The sequence below is a fragment of the Panthera onca genome, chromosome B2 (assembly GCF_046562875.1).
Source record: "Panthera onca isolate mPanOnc1 chromosome B2, mPanOnc1 haplotype 2, whole genome shotgun sequence".
NCBI classification, from domain to species: domain Eukaryota; kingdom Metazoa; phylum Chordata; class Mammalia; order Carnivora; family Felidae; genus Panthera; species Panthera onca.
Window position 1 is genome coordinate 112,088,167 of NC_138343.1, and position 20,749 is coordinate 112,108,915.

Below are 20,749 nucleotides of genomic sequence, written 5' to 3' on the forward strand. Positions count from 1 at the left end.
TGTCTACCAGTGCTTAATGTTACTTTTCCTTATACAGATCCAGTGCCCCACTTGCCAATTCGTCTGGTGTTTTAAGTGCCACTCTCCTTGGCATGAAGGTGTTAGCTGCAAGGAGTACAAAAAAGGGGACAAGTTGTTGCGTCACTGGGCCAGTGAGATTGAGCATGGGCAGAGGAATGCCCAGAAGTGTCCAAAGTGCAAGGTGAGAAAACTAACCTTTGCCCAGAAAATCACTGAACGGTAACATTTACAATATTGAAGTGAATTGTATTGTGTAACTGTTTTAATGCAGGTTATTTGCTGTTTCATTTTAGAAGAGTAATTATATTACATAACTAAATGGAAGATTTTTGCATATAAACGACGTATATTCTTTTTACTTGCATTGTACTTCAAAATTTAAGGAGGCTACATATAATTACTGATTTTAACCTTCAAAGTTTTTATGTTCTAATGGAGAGGTGTGGTGCACCTGGGTGGCTCAGTCAGCGGAGTGTCCGACTTCGGCTCAGGTCATGGTCTCATGGTTCCTGGGTTTGAGTCACACTTTGGGCTCACTGCTGTCGGTGCAGAACCTGCTTCAGCTTCTCTTCCCCTTTTTCTCCCTGACCCTCTTCGGTTCATGTCCACACGTGTGCGTGCTCTCTTTCTCTCAAAAATAAATAAACATTAAAAAAATCTGAATTGTTCAAAAAAAAAACCTAAAACTAAAAATGGAGATGTGTGTATAGGGAAAAGCCGAAATGAAAATAATGTAAAATATTATTTCTAGTTTCCCGCATGTACTATAATCACTATTCAATTATGCAGGCTCTGAGTCCTGCTATCCTTTGCTTTTCTCTCCCTCTTCCATTGCTTATCACTTAAGGATTACATTAAGCTGATCATTTGCTTTTTGTAAATCTGGTGCGGTAGAAGCTAATAGCTGAAGCCAGAACTTAGGGATTTTATGAATCCCATTTCTCATTTTTCTCTTGATTATCACGCAGGCAATCAAAAGTTAGTAGGCATTTGAGCTGAGATTTACATGTTGAAAGTCAACCATGCAAACAGCCAGGGAAGGCTCACCTGTAGAGAAATCAGCAAGTAAATCCAGCCAGAAAACTTTGGATTTGATACTTACAGGATAGGGATCTGTTTAAGTTTGGAGTTTTTCTTTTTTTTTTTTTTTTCCTCAAAACTCACTTTAGAAACTTATATGTGTGTATATGTATATGTACACTCTTCCGTATGTTTTCCACTTTTTGCCAAATTAATCTTTAGAAATCAGTCTAGTTCCATCTACATTGTTGGAAATGGCAAGATTGCATTTTTTTTTTTTTGATCGCTGAGTAAGACAAATTATCATATGATTTCACTCATGTGGAATTTAAGAAACAAAACAGATTAACATAGGGGAAAGGAAGGAACAATAAAATAAGATAAAAACAGAGAGGGGGGTAAACCATAAGAGACTCTTAAATACGGAGAACAAACTGAGGCTTGCTGGAGGAGAGGAGGGTGTGGAGTGGGCTAAGTGGGTGATGGACATTAAGGAGGGCACTTTTTGGGAGGAGCACTGGGTGTAAGTGATGAATCATTAAATTCTACTCCTGAAAGCAATACTATACTCTATGTTAACTAACTTTAACCTAAAAGAAAAGAAGAAAGAAATCAGTGCAGATTGGGCCTAAGAACAATTTTGCAATTCCTTCCTGGAGACTTAGCACCAGATAAATAAAATTCGACTTCTCAGAAAATTTTTAAAAATTAATCATTTTAAATCCTACTTGAAGTAATAAAGCATATTCTGAAGCCTATTAATGAGCATAAATGTAATGCACAGATTCACTGTATTAGATTCACATACTAGTTTGCACATATAGTAAGTAAAAGTATTGCCTCAAATAACATGTTGCAATCTTAGCAACTGAAAAAACTTTTGAAATAGTTTAGATGACCTGGCTCCTTAAAAGCCATGTCTAAAGATGTTTGAGCTAAAGCTTTCTTTGTTTTCCCTGTGGAAGGCAAATTCATCCACAATTATCGTTTTGATTTTAGAGTTGTTCCAGATCACTGCATCAACTGCTCAGTACACTTCCATTTTTCATACACTGAAGAACAATGAGAAAATGAGGCCTTTCCTCCTTTCTCTTGCCTTTTCAGTTTATTCAAAGCTGCTACTCACTTTCAACTAAATAAAGACCAGTAGGAATTTAGAACTGCTGTTAAGTCATTCTATTTAACACTTTATTCAAAAGTATACTTTTTATTTCTCTGGAACGTTGTAAAAACAATTACCAGTTAGCCTGGCTCCACAACCATATGCTGAATGAGCAGAGCAGCATTGCACATTGAAGAAATTCTGAATGAATTGAGGTAATACATAAAAACATACATTGGTTACTGTAATCCTTCAGTCTAACATTAAGTGGACTCTGATATATAGAAAGAAAAAGCAGCCAACTATAAGGAGTTTTCTGAATGCTCTAACAACTTCCCACAGTTTTAACAAGTATAGATAAACAGTTAAGAGAGAACATCCATACTGGTTGCTTTTTGAAGTAATAGCTAAAATGTTGGGGCTTGAAAAAGAATTAGCTTTTAAATGGCTGAAAGGAAAGGAGCCAAGGAACCACGAAATCCACTTATGTGATAGTGTGTAGCACAGAATCTACTTTCTGGTGAGATTCAGGTTCCATACAATTCATGTCATTTATGTCATATTTTAGGGCATGATTTGAATACAAATGGTTCAGTCTTCCTTTTCTTTTAAGCATATGACTTTATAGCTTTGCATTTTCTTAACTGTGATTTTTGTTGTTGTACCTTAAAATTATTTCCCCCCATGAAACATTAATTCTTATAACAGAAATCCATGAGGAGACACTACTCGATGACTTAATATTTATCTTATACTCCAAGGCTTTGCTTTCATAAATAATCATTTAAATTTATAAATATAAAATGTTGGAAAATAAATAAATATGAAGCAAGTTAAACTAAATGGCTATGAATGCATAGTAGAAATCAGTGTGAAATTAATAGAAGTGAAAATATGTGTATTAAAATGATTTGTTTTCTTTTTTTATGTTTATTTACTTATTTTGAGAGAGAGAGACGAGAGAGAGTGAGAGAGAGTGTGTGTGTGTGTGTGTGTGTGTGTCTGTGTGTGTGTCTGTGTGTGAGCAGGGGATGGGCAGAGAGAGAGAGAGAGAGAGAGAGAGAGAGAGAGAATCCCAAGCAGGCTCCTTGCTCAATCTCTCAAACCATGAGATCATACCTGAGCCAAAACCAAGAGTTGGACACTTAACTGACTGGACACCCAGGCTCCCCTAAAATTATTTATTTTCAATTAAAAGAATTAAATTTATAAATATAAAAGAGGAAGATGCTAAGAGTTTATGAAAAAGAACAATTTCGCATAATGCAAGTGAACAAAACAATTATATATATTTTCATAAGTATCTGCTCTGAATGATAATCAAATGTGTTTAAAATTTTGTTATGGCCAAAGTATTTCGGTATTTTTATACCCTGCATAGGTATATTTTCTTAGATTGATTCATAATTTTAATAATTGTGATTTTTAAATGATTGCTTTGTTTACAAAAGTCCTATAACATAATAGAAATTTGGAAAAGAGAAAAAATTTATCAAGAATCTTGCCTCTCCAGCGTACTCGCTATTGTATCTCCTCTGTCTTTCCCCTATTCAAGAAACTTTTTAAAGTTTTAATTGTAGTATGCAGATCATTTGATATTCTTTGTTTTCCCATTTACCATACCAAACCTTTCTCAGGTCACTAAATAGTTTCCATAACAATTGTTTAATTAGCTTATTAACTTTTAAATGCCTTTCTGCTACTGGATACCAAAGCTGTCTTTGTTTGGCTTTAGGGTTAAAAAAATATATATTTACATATATATATATATATATATATATATATATATATATATATATATGATATAAAAACTAAATAATGTCTTGATGATATCCTGAATATATCTTTTTTCCATATTTTGGACCTTTAAAGATTTTTTTTATTTTTTTTAATTTATTTTGAGAGGGGGAGGGAGGAGCAGAGAAAGGATGAAAGGGAGAAAGAGAAAGGGAGAAAGAGAGAAAGAGAAAGGGAGAAAGAGAATCCCAAGCAGGCTCCGCCATGTTGGCACAGAGCCTGATGGGGGGCTTGAACTCAAGAACCGTGAGATCATGACCTGAGCCAAAATCAAGAGCCCAATGCTTAATTGACTGAGCCACCCAGACACCCCTATTTTGGACCTTTAAAAGCATATATTTCTAAAAATAAACACTGGTTTAAAGGATATCAGTGTTTTTAACATTTGGTACATATTGCCAATTTGCTTTCTGAAAAGATTGAAACAGTTTATAATTTCACCAGAAAAAAACTTGAGGACCTGTTTCTATATAAGCATTTCTTATTAGCGTTTCAAGTATTTTTAAATACTTGCTATTTTAATAGTTTAAAAATATTTTATGCTTATATTTTGAATTTCCTTATTTGCTTTTAGATTGAATATAAATTCATGTAATGTTCATTTTGTAATGCTGCTTTTGAGTTTTCTGTGTATCCTTTGCCCATTTGCATGGATCGATCAGGGCATATTTTTTATATCAGATTACATGAGCTCTTTGAAAATAATAACTGCTTTTCTGGCACATTTTCTCTCCTGCCATCTTTTACTCTCTTTTTATATCAATGATGGTTTTCTTTCTTTTTTTATTTTCATTTTTTACTTAATGTGTGTGTGTGTGTGTGTGTGTGTGTGTGCGCACGCATTTAAAAAAATTTTTTTGACCAAATATATCATTCTTTTTCTTTTTGGATGGATATAAAAACACACATCATATTTATATTTACATTCATATTCATGTTTGCATATTTTACACACATATTTTATATATTTATGTATCTTTTATAAATATTTTGCTCCTAAGCTTAGAAAGTTATCTATCATCCAGAAGTTTGATAAACCAGTCTATTTTCTTCCTTTTCTTTTAACTATTTAACTTCTATATATTTTAACTCTTTAATCATAACTTATTGTGATGTTTATTATGCATTGGATACCTGCACTAATTTTTTCCAAATTAAGATCATCTAACCTAATAGGGTTTATTACATAATTCTCCTCCTACCCATCGATTTGTAATTTTTCCCTAACCATATGTTACATTAATATATGTAAAAGTCTCTCTTATGAGACAAATACTATATAGTTTCATTTATTGTGGAATTTAAGAAACAAAACAGATGAACATTGGTGAAAGAAAAAAAAAGGAGGCAAGCCATAAGAAAGACTTAAATATAGAGAATAAACTGATGGTTATGGGCGGGGAGATGGGCAGGGGGGATAGACTAAATGGGTGATGGGTACTAAGGAGGGCGCTTGTGTTGAGCACTGGGTGGTATATGTAAGTGATGAATCACTAAATTCTACTCCTGAAATTAATATTACACTATACGTTAACTAACTAGATTTAAATAAAAACTTGAACATAAAAAAAAGTCTCCCTTCTGAACTCCCTAATCTTGCTGCTGCTAATTTTTCAAGGAAGTTCTGTGCTTATATTGGTAAGTGTTAAGTGATTTTGCTTTTTGGGCGCCTGGATGGCTCGGTTGGTTAAGCATCCAACTTTGGCTCAGATTCATGATCTTGCGGTTCGTGGGTTTGAGCCTTGCATCGGGCTTTGTGCTGACAGGTTGGAGCCTGAAGCCTGCTTTGGATTCTGTGTCTTCCTCTCTCACTGCCCTCCTCCAACTCACACTCTGTCTCTCTCGCTCTCTCAAAAATAAACATTAAAAAAAATTTAAATGATTTTGCTCTAGTAAAAGGTACCCATCCAAACAAGTTTTGATAGTCTATTAATTTGCAATTTTATTTAGCATTCCAAATAAAACAACCTCTCTTTTATTTGCTTATAAATGTTATGTCTCCCATGAGTTTTTACCATTTCCTCAAGTGAAAAGACCAGTTTAATATGTGGTATAATATTATGAAGAGATCTGACTTATGCTGAGAAATCAAAATTATTTTCATAATTGAATTTTGGCAGATAAACAGAATTAGTGCTAAAATATTTTTCTTCCATATGTGATTAAGATGTTTATTCATAATGTGATTTTTTTAGGGTGAGGTGAAAATATGCAAACATTTCTGGAAGTTATCTATTTATAAGACATTTTTATAAAAAGTTAATAGCAGCATAATAAGATTAACTTTACTTAGCTTTTTTTTATTTGACAGAGAGTGAGAGCATATGAGCGGGGGAGAGGGAAAAGGGAGGGAAAGAGGAGAGAGAATTTTAAGCAGGTTCCATGCTCAGCACAGAGCCAAATGTGGGGCACGATCCTACGACCCTGGGATCATGACCTGAGCCAAAATTAAGAGTTAGATGCTCAACTAACTAAGCCACCCAGGCATCCCTACGTAGCCATTTTTATTTGAATTTCATTGCTTCTTAATTTATAATTCTCTACTTGAGACACTATTTTTTTTTCTTAAAAACTTATTTCCTGTCTTATATAAATTCTTAGCCTATAGAAAATGTATGGTAATTTTAAAATGTCTTTTGTGAACATAGTTACTACAAAATTAAGTCTGATTTATGATACTTTTTAGTTTAAGTTTATTTTTTTAATGTTTATTTATTTTTGAGAGAGAGACAGACAGAGCATGAGTCAGGGAGGGGCCAAGAGAGAGGGAGACACAGAATCCAAAGCAACTCTAGGCTCTGAGCTGTCAGCACAGAGCCCGACATGGGGCTCGAACTCATGAGCCAAGCCGTGAGATCATGACTTGAGCCGAAGTCGGATGCTTAACCAGCTGAGCCAACCAGGCGCCCCTAGTTTCACTTTAAAGCAAGTAGGGGATTTCAGTTTTGTTAGAAGTATTAGAATATTTGTTCAATTTCATGTAAAAGTTCATCTTGAGACTATGTCTTACAGCACAGATTAGATATCAGATGGAGTTAATAAGAAAAAGAATTGCTAATCCAAAGAAAATGAAAAGTGAGATGCACACCCAAAAGTTAACAAACATGAGATTATACACTACAAAACAAATGAATAAACATATTTTATAAGCAATTTCACATATACACTTTAGATTTAAATTGTACTGAAGTTTTTTGGAAACAATATTGAGTCAAATGGTGCTTCTTTATACTGTGGCGAAAACAAAATTTATCATCTTAACCATTTTTAAGTGCAAATAGTGTTTTTTTAAGTTTTCATTTAAAAGTTCAAAATACTTGGTGTGCTGGGTGGCGCAGTCAGTTGAGCCTCTGACTCTTAATTTCAGCTCAGGTCGTAAACTTACAGTTTGTGTTTAAGCCCCACATTCGAGGCCCACTGTCAGTGTGGAGCCTGCTTGGGATTCTCTCTCTTCCTCTCTCTCTGCCCCTCCCCCACTTGCATGCACATGTGGGCTCTCTCTCTCAAAATAAATAAACTTTAACTTAAAATAAAAGTTCAAAATACTTAAACTATTCTAGTGTATATACTCATTATGGTTCTTTAATGGTTCTAAATTAAAAGCAAAAAAGAAAGTTATCTATTTTATTGTTTCCTTTTTTCCAGAAAGTGGCTACCACATACAATTTTATTGTAGAACAAATACTTTTTAAAGAGTCTGTCTAGGGGCACCTCGGTGGCTCAGTGAGTTGTGTCTGACTCTTGATTTCAGCTCAGGTCATGATCCCAGGGTCGTGGGATCAAGCCCTGCATTGGGCTTCACACTGAGTGTGGTCCCTGCTTGAGATTCTGTCTTTCTCTCCCTCTGCCCCTCTCCCCTGCTCACATTTGCACTCTCTCTCTCTCTCTAAAATAAAAATAGATAGTCTTTTTATTTTAGGAAATTTTAAAATCAATATTTAATTCATTAAGAAATGCGTGTCAGGTGATAGGAAAACCCCCGCTGCCCAGCTGGATGTTTCTAAAGGCATGAATCATTGTAGATTTCAAAAGAAACATTAGAAATCTCTAATATTATTGTCTAATGTTTTAATAAGCTTCACTAAAGGTAAAACAGTTGTGAAGCCTTGAAGAATGTGAGAACTTTGCAAAAATGATTAATGATCCAATCCTCTGGTTGTTGCAAAAACAGTTTAATATTAGTCAATTTGTGCTACTTATCTTAACCAGATTTTGACTGTTAGCCATATCACGTTTTTCTTTTGTGCAGTTTTGAATTGTTAAAATTCCATTTTTTCAAAGGCCAGATTAATGCCTTCTGAGTATATTTATTAAAAGAAATATACTTTGTTTTTTTAAGTTTATTTATTTTGAGAGAGAGAGAGAGAGACAGGGAGCTAGAGAGAGAGATGGAGAGAGACAGAATCCCAAGAAGGCTCCACACTGCCAAGCACAGAGCCTGAGGCTCACACTCACCTGATACTCAAACTCACAACGTGAGATTATGACATGAGTCAAAACCAAGAGTCGGACAATCAACGGTTTGCACCACCCAGGTACCCCTGAGTATCTATTGTTTTAACACGTGTACTTTCAAAATAGAGGTGAACACACCTTCAGGCCCTTTAATCCAATAACTTGAGGCAGGCCAGTTTAAAGCAAGCAGGAAGTTAAAGTTAAACAATTGTATAAAGAAAGCAGTATGTATAAAGGAAGTGTTATCTCTTCAAAAATATTTCTGAAGCAAATATTATAGTATGTTAACATTATTAAATGCAGGTGGTGTGGGGCGCCTGGGTGGCTCAGTCGGTTAAGCGTCCGACTTCGGCTCAGGTCACGATCTCGCGGTCCGTGAGCTCGAGCCCCGCATCGGGCTCTGTGCTGACAGCTCAGAACCCGGAGCCTGTTTCAGATTCTGTGTCTCCCTCTCTCTCTGCCCCTCCCCTGTTCATGCTCTGTCTCTCTCTGTCTCAAAAATAAATAAACGTTAAAAAAAAAATTAAATGCAGGTGGTGAATCCATGTATTGTCTGTTACATTATTAACTTTAATTTTTTAAATGTTTGTAATAGTCCATGATTAACAATAAGTAAAATCTAACAAGGGAACTGAAGGAATATAACATCTTAGCTTTCTGGACCCATTTGAACCATCTCTATTTTCCTACACAACCTCTAAGGATTTGGCTCTTACATTTTTTTCTTTCCTCAAATACAAGTTGAATGTTGCTCAGCATACTGGGCTTTTCTAAAGCAAAATTAGTGTCAGTATTTCTCAAAATGGTCAGTTTTTTTTTTAATTTGGAAAAATGAAGGGGAATTCCTTAAACATTCCTCCTCCAAATTACCTTGTCACTTAATGTCAGATAAGACAAATATTTAAATAAACATTTGTGTAATGTGGTACAAATCTAGTCACAGGTGACTAGATTACCTGTAGGTGACCACCTTAATTTTCTTCTTGTATAAATAATCTCACATCTCTCTTTAGGACACTTTATAAGACATTGAATAGAGATGATTAATTGGAAATTGTACATTGATTAATGGGTAAATAAGTCATTTATTTTATTCCAGAGTCAACATAGTTCCTATTTCTAGGTAACAGGACAGTCACTTTTCTTAAAAAAAAAAAAAAAAAAAAAATACCAGGGTACCTGGGTGGCTCATTTGGTTAAGCATCTGACTTTTCATTTCAGCTCAGGTCATGATCTCATGGTTCTGAGATCAAGCCCCACATCGAGCTCTGCTCTGGGTGTGGAGTCTGCTTATGTTTCTTTCTCTCCCTCTCCCTCTGCCCCTCCAGCCAAACTATTAACAAGATGTGCTGAATTCTCATATGACATCTGTATTTTATTCATAAAAATGCCTTGGTATAATACTTTGTGGTGTTAGCACAATTATAATAATAATAATAATACTAAGATATATTATTTACTACATGTCAGTCTCCATTATAGTTTTAAACATACATTGTCTCATCAAATCCTCAGATACGATACTAAAATGATAGATTTCAATGTGCTGTCCAGATCTTAATTGTTAAATGCCTTTTGAGAAAACTTTAAGATATTACACAGTAATAATAAAATGATAGGCTCAGTAGCATATAAGTTACATTTGTTGTTTCATTTAAACCTCCAAAAAAGTACTGAGGAAAGGGTAATTACCACCATTTCAAGATGTAGAAACTGTTGGAATGAGGTTAAGTAACTGGACCAAAAAGTAGGCAGGGGAAAGTGAATTATGTTCATTCATAATTTATTGTGAATTTGGAATTAAGGGAATTTACTTGTCATGATATTTCCCTTCAAATATTTTTTTCTCTTAAATCCTATAATACAGTGCTGTAGGCAAGAATGTATTGATTCAGAGAAAATGATTAATTAGCTCCTGTTCACATAAAATTAGCTCAAAAGCTATGTCTGTGGGCTCTTATGTCTGAGCTGTAGCTGCGTGGTCCTGTGGTTGCTGAAGAAAGAATTTGGTGAATATAAATGTTGGCTCTTATAGATGATCCTGCAGTTCTCTAGCACTTCACACATCCCTACAAACGCACTCCAGGGGCTCTCAAAATGCACCCATTCAATAGACGCTTTTCCGCAGGAGACATCCAGATGGCCAACAGACACATGAAAAGATGCTCAAACGTCACTTATCATCAGGGAAATACAAATCAAAAACCACACTGAGATACCACCTCACACCGGTCAGAGTGGCTCAAATGAACAAATCGGGAGACGACAGATGCTGGCAGGGATGTGGAGAAATGGGAACCCTCTTGCACTGTTGGTGGAAATGCAAACTGGTGCAACTGCTCTGGAAAACAGTGTGGAGGTTCCTCAAAAAATTAAAAATAAAACTGCCCTACGACCCAGCAATGGCGCTACTGGAAATTTATCCAAGGGATACAGGAGTGCCGATGCAGAGAGGCACATGTACCCCAATGTTTATAGCAGTGCTTTCAACAATAGCCAAATTAGAGCCTAAATGTCCATCAACTGATAAATGGATAAAGGAGATGTGGTTTATATATACAATGGAATACTACTTGGCAATGAGAAAGAATGAAATCATGCCATTTGCAGCAACGTGGATGGAACTGAAAGATATTATACTGAGTGAAATAAGTCAATCAGAGAAGGACAGATGTCATATGTTTTCACTCATATGTGGATCTTGAGAAACTTAACAGAAGACCATAGGGGAAGGGAAGGGGAAAAAAATAGTCATAAACAGAGAGGGAGCAAGGCAAACCATAACAGACCTTTAAATACAGAGAACAAACTGAAGGTGGATGGGGGAGTGGGGGAAAGGGGAAAACGGGTGATGGGCATTGAGGAGGACACTTGTTGGGATGAGCACAGGGTGTTGTTTGTAAGTGATGAACCAAGGAATCTACCCCAAAAACCAAGAGCACACTTTACACATTGTATGTTAGTCAATTTGACAATAAATTATATTAAAACAAAATTGTGCCCACTCAAACAATAAAATATCTTCTTCATGGCTCCCATCTCACACAGAACAAATGCTGATAATAACCATATGACTTGTCACATTCTGGACACACTTCTGCCCCATTATTCCTCTAGCCTTATCTTCTACTTCATTCAAGCTTCTCCAACCACATCACCTTCCTTGCTCTTCTTCAAAACCATCAGCATGTTCCCTTCTCAGGCTCTCCATACTTTCCCCAGCTATCTGCATGGTCAGTTCTCTCCCTTCATGTCTTTCAGCCAAATTCATCTTCCCAGCAATCACCTTCCCCTATATCAATATGTAATATGCCCTTACATGCTTTATTTTTTCCCCATAGCTCCATTTTAATTATCACTATGTAAAATAGTGGATATATTTTGCAGCCAAAATAGAAGATTATTGAATGAATAAATGCCATTTTTCTTTCCTCCTTATAAGGACTTTTCATGAGAGCCCATTATGTGCTCTGCAAAATTGGGTCCTTTTTCTCATGAAACTCACAGAAGGGAAGACACAGGCATTATTACACTGACAATGATCAAACACTTGTACTTCAGTAGGGCTTTGCATAGAGTATTACAAGAAAGTTCATGGTAAAAGGAATATCTCATTCATCTTGGGGAATCCAGGGAGAGCTAGATTGTTGAGGATTATTGGATGGATTTTGGCATGAGAAAATGTTATCCAAGAGTGAGATTATTACAATAAAAGTACAAGGGCACAGAGCATGGAAATGTTTGCTGTGTGCAGGAACCACAAGCACTTTGTGGTTCCCTGAGAGTAAAGTTCACATAAGGAAGTGGTGAAAGGTGGGGCTGTAGAAACAAACAGAAGTCTGGGCTTTACATGCAATGTTAAGAAACTTGACCCAGCAATAGCACTGCTAGGAATTTATCCAAGGGATACAGGAGTACTGATGCATAGGGGCACCTGTACCCCAATGTTTATAGCGGCACTCTCAACAATAGCCAAATTATGGAAAGAGCCTAAATGTCCATCAACTGATGAATGGATAAAGAAATTGTGGTTTATATACACAATGGAATACTACGTGGCAATGAGAAAAAATGAAATATGGCCTTTTGTAGCAACATGGATGGAACTGGAGAGTGTGATGCTAAGTGAAATAAGCCATACAGAGAAAGACAGATACCATATGGTTTCACTCTTATGTGGATCCTGAGAAACATAACAGAAACCCATGGGGGAGGGGAAGGAAAAAAAAAAAAAAAAGAGGCTAGAGTGGGAGAGAGCCAAAGCATAAGAGACTGTTAAAAACTGAGAACAAACTGAGGGTTGATGGGGGGTGGGAGGGAGGGCAGGGTGGGTGATGGGTATTGAGGAGGGCACCTTTTGGGATGAGCACTGGGTGTTGTATGGAAACCAATTTGACAGTAAATTTCATATATTAAAAAAGAAAAAAAAAAAAAAGAAACTTGGATTTTGGCCTCCAAACTGGAAAGTTGTAGGCAGGGAAATGGTATTATCAGATTTATATTTTAGGTTTGTTGCCATTGATTCTATGAAGGTAGTTGTAGACATCTAGAGGAAATGATGAAAGTCTGAGCTAAGCTAGTGGTCAAGAGGCTGGAGAAGAAGAAAAGGATTAGACAAATATCGTGGGGCTAAAACTGTCTGATCATGAGAATTAGATGTGGATGAACAATGTAAAGAGAGGATAACCGCCTCTTTGGAAGGATAACCACCCCTTAGTTTGGGTATCTAAATGGGTGGTAATACCATGAATTGAGGTAAAATAATGGAGCTTGACCTCATTTTATTTTGTTGTCATTGGGATGGGGGCCATGGAATGATGATGAGTTGGTTTTCCTATTTGACTTTGAAATGGCTGTAAGGCATATAAGTGTATATGACCAACAAACAGTTGTTACATGAGTCTATAGCTCAGAAGTCAGGTCCTCAGTGGAAGTGAAGAAATGAGATCCATTGGAGGGAAGTTGGAACCATTTGTGTATGGAAGAGATCCCCCAAAGAATATGTGCAAAGTGGTGAGTCATTGGTAGAATTAAGGAATAAGTGAAGAAATGGGAACCAGAGAGAGAAAAGAGGAGAACCTGGAAAAAAGGTGGTGTTGAAGGAAGATTATATCAAAAATCAGAAGGAAGTAGTGATCAACCAACTAAATGCCACTGAGAGATATGTTAAGAATAAAAAACATGTTCATTAGATTTGGCATTTAGAGGGTCATGGATAATACTCATTTGTTCTTTCAGTAAATATTTATTGAGAACATGCTATTTGATAGGACCTGTGCAAGTCCCCTTAATGAAAAGAACAAAGAAGATGTATGTGATCTAGGGCCCTTTGAGATCTTATTAACTGGGAGAGTAGAGCATTTGAGTAGAAGGATACAGATAAGAGTTTTAAAATGTAGAGTGAGAAATGCTGGGACAGGACTAGCATAGGTGGCTTCTCCTTTCATGGATATGGTGCCAAGAATATGCTGTGCTGGGAATGTATTCCCTAACCCTGGGGCCTCTTAACTGGTGAGATGCTACTTGTCCTTCACTGCTCAGATCAATGTCACTTTTTTGGAGAAGTCTCTTCTGACCCTTAGACCAGACCAACCTCCTCCTATTAAGTGTTCTCTTTATACCTTGTCCCTTTCCCTCATAGCATTTGTCATAGCTTATGAGTGTTTATTTGTACTATTGATTAATGTCTGTCTACACCTCAGACAACCAACTCCTTAAGTCCAGGAGCCATGTCAGATTTTATCAGTGAACAAATATATAGTTGTTGAGTAAGTGAATGAATGAATGAATGAATGAATGTTTTCTGAGAATGACAACTGATTTGGATGTATCAGTAACATAGGGTTGCAGTCAACTGAGGAAGGATTAAGAGGTGAATAAGAAAAGCAGTGAGTATAGAGTATTCTCTTTTAAGAAGCCTGGAGAAATGGAAGGATGGGGGTAATCACTGGCCACAAGGTCATGCAGAATTACAGGAAGGATTTGTCAGGACAGAGACACCTGAGGCTATTGTCTCAGGACACCTGAGCTATTGGCAGGCTAAGGGGTGTACTGTCACTGGGGGAAGGGATGAAGATGAATGAAGGAGGGGAGAACTGGCATCTGAAGATTTTTGAGAACATGGGGCACAGGGTCAAGGAAAGTATGGGAAAGAAGAGGGAAGAAAACTAGGGGCTAATTTATAGTACAGTTGCCCCCTGGGGAATAAACGTTGGGCAGTATTCTACACTCTTCTTCAAAGAATTTGTCATCATGAGTCAATCATAAGATTTAACTTGAGAAAGAATGAAATATGGCCTTTGGTAGCAACGTGGATGGAACTGGAGAGTGTTATGCTAAGTGAAATAAGTCATACAGAGAAAGACATAACATATGATTTCACTCTTATGTGGATCCTGAGAAGCTTACCAGAAGACCATGGGGGAGGGGAAGAAAAAAAAAAGGTTAGAGAGGGAGGGAGCCAAAACATAAGAGACTCTTAAAAACTGAGAACAAACTGATGGTTGATGGGGGGTGGGAGGGAGGGGAGGGAGGGTGATGGGTATTGAGGAGGGCACCTGTTGGGATGAGCACTGGGTGTTGTATGGAAACCAATATGACAGTAAACTTCATATTGAAAAAAAAAGATTTAACTTGAAATATATATGAAATTCTCTATAACAAATTCTCTATAACAAACCAGTGCACTGGAGGACAACTAAAGTTATCAGGCAGAATATTGGCTTTAAAAAGCTAACAGAGTAGGAAACAACAAATAATTTTGCAATCAACGTCTTATTTGTTTTTTGCAATGTAGTCTACCATAATGAGGTGAACACTTTTAGTTTGATATGACAGATGAGAATTCATTTCACTTATGTATGCCTTTCCTTCTCCTTCCAATTTTTTTCCTCCAAGTTTTTGATAGTTATTACTTTAGTTCTTCTTTTGATTATCTTTTACCTTTAAATGATGTGCTCAAACTTCTGTTCAGTATTCTAACAACGTTAGATGATATATGACGATCTAGCCCTCCTATAATTCTTTATGCTTCTTCCTTATTTCCCATTTTCTGTAAGCTGTAACTGTTTTTATATTGTTAATAACATTCACATTCTATTCTAATGTAATATTTAATACCTCTGTTTTTCCTAAAGGATGATTTTAACATTTAAAAACCAACTGGGCATTTCCATAATCGAGAACATATAATTATGGATTTAGGAGGATTTAGGATTACATTTCCTTTTCTACGAGTTCACAACTTCTAGGAAAAACGCCCCTAACATCCTTGCTCCCTATCAATTACTTAATTGTGCCATATTTTGTTGCAACTCATATTTGTAACTAATATGCCTTTTGTTTTGTTTTTCCTGAAAGTTCTCATTGTTTTTCCTCTATTGAGAGTAGAAATACCCACTTTGTTTATCATATTATTTAATATATAGCTCCTCAGGAATTTTATTGCTTGGTATATTCAAAAAATTGTCATGTTTTGAAGATGTTCTTGAAACCAACTGACTTCCTATTCTACATTGAACTGATTGTTTTCCAGCTGTCTCTCTGAGAGTTCTTACACCATTTTTTTGTATGTTCTTAAATTGCATTTTCTTGAATTTCACATTTAGTTAATGAAGTGCTTCCTTAAGTGATGGCCACAGAAAAGGTAGAGTCTTAGCATCTCTGGCACTGTTTTATTTTTGCCCTCATATATTTTTTATTTTATAGTTGGACAGTATTTCTAGGTTCAAAATTGTAATATTTTTAACAGACCCTTGAAGGCTTTGTGTATATGTTTGGTTTTTTAAATTTCCTATTTTATGGAGAATTGGTTCAGTGAGCTAAGTAAAGAACTGAGCATCACTTAGGGGATTTTTTTCAACTTTCCTCATAATTGCTTCTAGTTGATTGTTCCAGATATCAAACGCAATCAGGGCAAACACATATATAAAAATACTTTTAAACATAAATAGAGTAAATTATTTATTGGTGACAATAATAATGTAACAGTTAATTTAGTCATCACTTACTGCTTTAGGAATAAAATAAGCCTTCATTTCTTGGTGAAAATAGAGATAAATACTTATGAGCAGATGTGTACTGATTTTATTATAAAATGGGTTCAATATTTGGCAGTTCTTGGGGCTTCTGGGTGGCTCAGTCGGTTGAGCGTCTGACTTCGGCTCAGGTCATGATCTCGCAGTCTGTGAGTTCGAGCCCCACGTCGGGCTCTGTGCTGCCGGCTCGGAGCCTGGAGCCTGCTTCTGATTCTGTCTCCCTCTCTCTCTGCCCCTCCTCCACTCATGCTCTATCTCTCTCTCTCTGTCAAAAATAAATAAACATTTTTTTAAAAATTATATTTAGCAGTTCATTTATTGTTATTCTTTCACCTTATGATTTAAGTAGAATCTGTATAAAAATTAGTAGCTGAATTCTACTTCTATTTTTCAGGTACTTTGTGGACATTTTATTAAACAAAATGTAAACAACTTGAGGACAGCAGATACTAATATATGTATGTATATATATATGTGTATATATATATATATACATATATATGTATGTATATATATGTATATATATATATATGGTTTTATGATTAATATCTTATTACAGGTGTTAATATGTCCTATGAAGAATGTCATAGACTCAAAAAGGGTCCACATTGTCATTTCTAACTATAAAGTGGACTTAATATCAAGCTCTTTTCAGAAGAAATATCTGGCATATTCTGAACATTTCATTTCATGACTTTTAAGTGTACAGAGGTCTAAGCAACATTTAGTGTTTAAATTTTCAACTTTTTAAGTATTAGCCACTCTTATTTATTACAGATGGAGAGAAGAAACCCTTTGAGTAGTAACAAATCCAATGATAGTTGTGATTTATTTATGAGTGGTCAGTTTAATCTCATGGCTTAGTAGTATTTTGTCTGTCATATTCTGTCTCTGTCTCTTAAGCAAAACCAGAATTTTGATGCTAAATTAGTTTGTTTTGTAGCAGAGCTAAACTGATGAATGTTTTGAAGCAATAATACCAAGTAAAAACAGCTGCATTGAAGAATAAAGTGGCCTTTAAGTAAATATAATTTAAAGCTATGTTTTAAGGCTTTATGTTCTAAAAACAAAGATGGAATTGACAAAGTGTGACCTTTAAAGATACACTCAGGGAACTCATTTAGCATATAAAATTTATTATCCCCTGTGTGTTTGGAGTTCAAAATTACAACTCGCTTTGTCAAATGTGAAAAGTAGTGTCTCCTATTGCACATTAATTTGCATTGTGTCAGTTCATTTCTCTGTAATTATCAAATTATAAATTATATATAATCAAGAGATAGTTGCACTATCACTAGTAATAAAGGAAACACTGTGTACTTGAGGTAAATTATGAAACTACTTTTTCGTGATTAAATCATTGCCTGTCTTGTGTAAGATATTCAAATTAAAATATAGAACTGTATAATCCTGCAATGTACAAGGTTACTATGGAGTTTAGAATTATATCACTTCCTGTGCAGAAAGATTATTGGGCTAACAGTATTTTAGTTGTCTGCTGTGCTCAGAATACTATTTTAGAATTAAGGAAAGGGGCGCCTGACTGGCTCAGTAGGTACACAGCACGTGACTCTTGATCTTGGGGCTGGGAGTTCGAGGCCCGTGTTGGGTGTAGAGATTACTTAAAAATAAAATCTTTAAAAAAAGAAAAAAGAAAGAAAGAAGGAAAGACTGTTAAAAGAAACTAGAAATTAGTCTTTGTCATTTAAATTAAACAATAAATATGCAACATAAAGATTTTTAGAACCCAGTGAAGCAGTGTTTGTTACAAGCAAATATAAAGTAGCGACAATTGTATGTGAAATTTGGAGCCAGATGAACTGTCAGTGACAAGTTTCACTTATTAGTACATGTTTCCTGTCAGAAATAGTTTTGAGATTGTGTTACAGAAAGAATGTAAATTGGTCCAGAGAGCAGCTAAAGGAAGCAGTGAGACTCAAGATAGGCCTCATGCGTGAGAGCAGACATGTTTGTTTGACTAGCACAGAGATTGTGCTGTCACTTAGCAAAGGATACTGTTGACCCCCTGGTTTTATCTTTAAGTTTATAATAAGAGGCTAGTTAGCATAATAAAGAAACAGACATGAATCAAAATCCTTTCTCCATTCACTCATGCAGACTACATTTCTGAGCTCAGGTTATGAATAAGAATGCCAGTCTCATGGTGTGGTTATGAGGCTTTAAGGTGCTAATCTGTGTACAATGCCCGGCACATAATGGGCTCTAAACAAATATCAGTCCTTTTCCCTTTAGAGGTCGCATACAGCACCATGCCCTGTGACCAGGAAATTTGTTAAGCTTTATTATCCCCGCTTAAAGATCAAATACAATATACAGTCAACAAGTCGAGGATACAATGAAATAACCTTTATTTTGGGTGCTCAGCAGTTGTCTCTGAACATGTCTTCTCCTAGTGCTTAGGTGCTTTAAAGCAGGATCAGGAATAGTTCAAGGGGCCACTAAGGCCTTTGGCCTATATTATTCCTTCATGCCATCTACTATTAAATGGCTGTGGTCACAGGAATTGTTCTTCAGAATCGTTCACAGAAACAAGCACAGCAGAGGGGAAGCACTGGACCCAGGGAGAAATAATCAGGAAGCTAAAGAGCCGAGCCTCAGAGACCCTCACCCGTACAAGTTCCTTCTTGGGCCTTGTAGCTAATTTGTGCAGTGGGCTCTTGAACAACATAGATTTGAACTGTGCAGATTCACTGTAAATATATTTTCTCTTCCTTACGATTTTCTTAATAACATTTCTCCTCTGTAGCTTACTTCATTGTAAGCATACAGTATGCTAATACATATAACACATAAAATATGTAGTAATCAACTATGTTATTGATAAGGCTTCTGGTTGACAGTACACTATTAGTAGTTAAATTTGGGGGGAGTCAAAAGTTATAGACAGATTTTTTACTGCAGGGAGGAAAAAAAGAAAAAGAATTAATGTAATTTAAAAAGATGAAGTGGTCAATAGGAAAAGCAAGTTTTGCTTCTATTGACGAATAACAAATTCTGTTGGTTTGTTTAGTAACTCTTGACCAGAGATGCTCATATGCATTTGGCCACAAGCTAGCCCTTGCCTATCTAGTTTAGCATCAACCTAAGGATCACCTATATGAAAATATAAAAAAGGGAACCACCTGACAATCAGGAGGTGTGCAGTTACTTTGAGCAGGTATTTGATTTCTCACATTTTTAGGTGGGCAAAGGGGAAGGGATAGATGGAATCAGTATTATTGATCTGACTCAGTATGTGCCAATGGGTTAGGCACCATATATATATATTATCACACTTTTATTCTCATGTAAGTAATATTACCTAAATTGAAGCAAGAAGTAACCTCTTTTTATAGAGTTTGTGGAGCCAGAATTCAAACACAGGGCTTCTTGGGGTCAAAGCCCAGGTTTTTCCAACCTCCCTAATGAGCCTAGGTTTTACCTGCCAAGGATCAGCTACTGGGGGGGCAGGGGGGAATGGACATTTAACCTATAATCCACCTAATGTTTGTTTGTTTGTTTGTTTTTTAAGTTTATTTATTTTGAGAGAGACATAGACAGCGTGAGTGGAGGAGGGGTAGAGAGAGAGAGAGAGAGAGGGGAGAGAGAGAATCTCAAGTAGGCTCCGTGCTGCCAGCGTAGAGCCCTATGGGCTCAAACTCACGAAACCATGAGATCATGACCTGAGCCAAAACCAAGTGTCACCCACTTGGTGCCCACCCAGGTGCCCCACAGCCTGCTGATTTTCAATCCCCAAGGTCTTACCAGCCACTGAGTAGACTTTTCTTTCTTCGTTCTCATTTGTTCTCATTTGTTAAGTGCCTGCTGGGGGGTAGTCATTGTGCTGCCTGTAGGATACTGCCCCCCATGTAGTTATTACTTCTTCAAAATGGTCATCATCACCTACAGACTCCAGTAGGTAGAAAGGTAAATAGGTGGATAACAGATGGTAGGTAGGTAGGGATGTAGATGGATGGATGGATAGATGGATAGAGGATGGGTTCACGAATATGTGTATTGCTCAAATGAAAGTTTCACCATTACTATGATTTCTATCTGTTGTTATTTTGAAAGCACCTGGAGGTCCTTCTAAAAATTCATATTGTTCTTTAAAATTGAAGTTAAAAATTTTAGTTATTTAATCAATAAAACTGAAAGACTACATATAATTTGGAGCTAGCAACTTCAAAAACTTAAAAAATTTTAATTTCAAAAACTGCAGAATAAGGTTATATTTTGTAAATTTCTTTATCTCCAAAATTTTCCCTTTAAAAAAAAATATTTTGAGAGAGAGAGCGTGTGTACAAGCTGGGGTGGG

General features: G+C 36.1%; 1 protein-coding gene across 2 annotated transcripts in view; it reads left to right on the forward strand.

The window, feature by feature from the left end:
- Positions 1 to 20,749, forward strand: part of RNF217 (ring finger protein 217) — a 132,019-nt gene that overhangs the window by 93,389 nt on the left and 17,881 nt on the right. For both annotated transcript variants that reach the window (XM_060616561.3, XM_060616562.3), the window contains one exon: positions 38 to 202. In XM_060616561.3, coding sequence (XP_060472544.1) covers positions 38 to 202 — 165 coding nt within the window. The remainder of the gene's footprint in view (positions 1 to 37; positions 203 to 20,749) is intronic.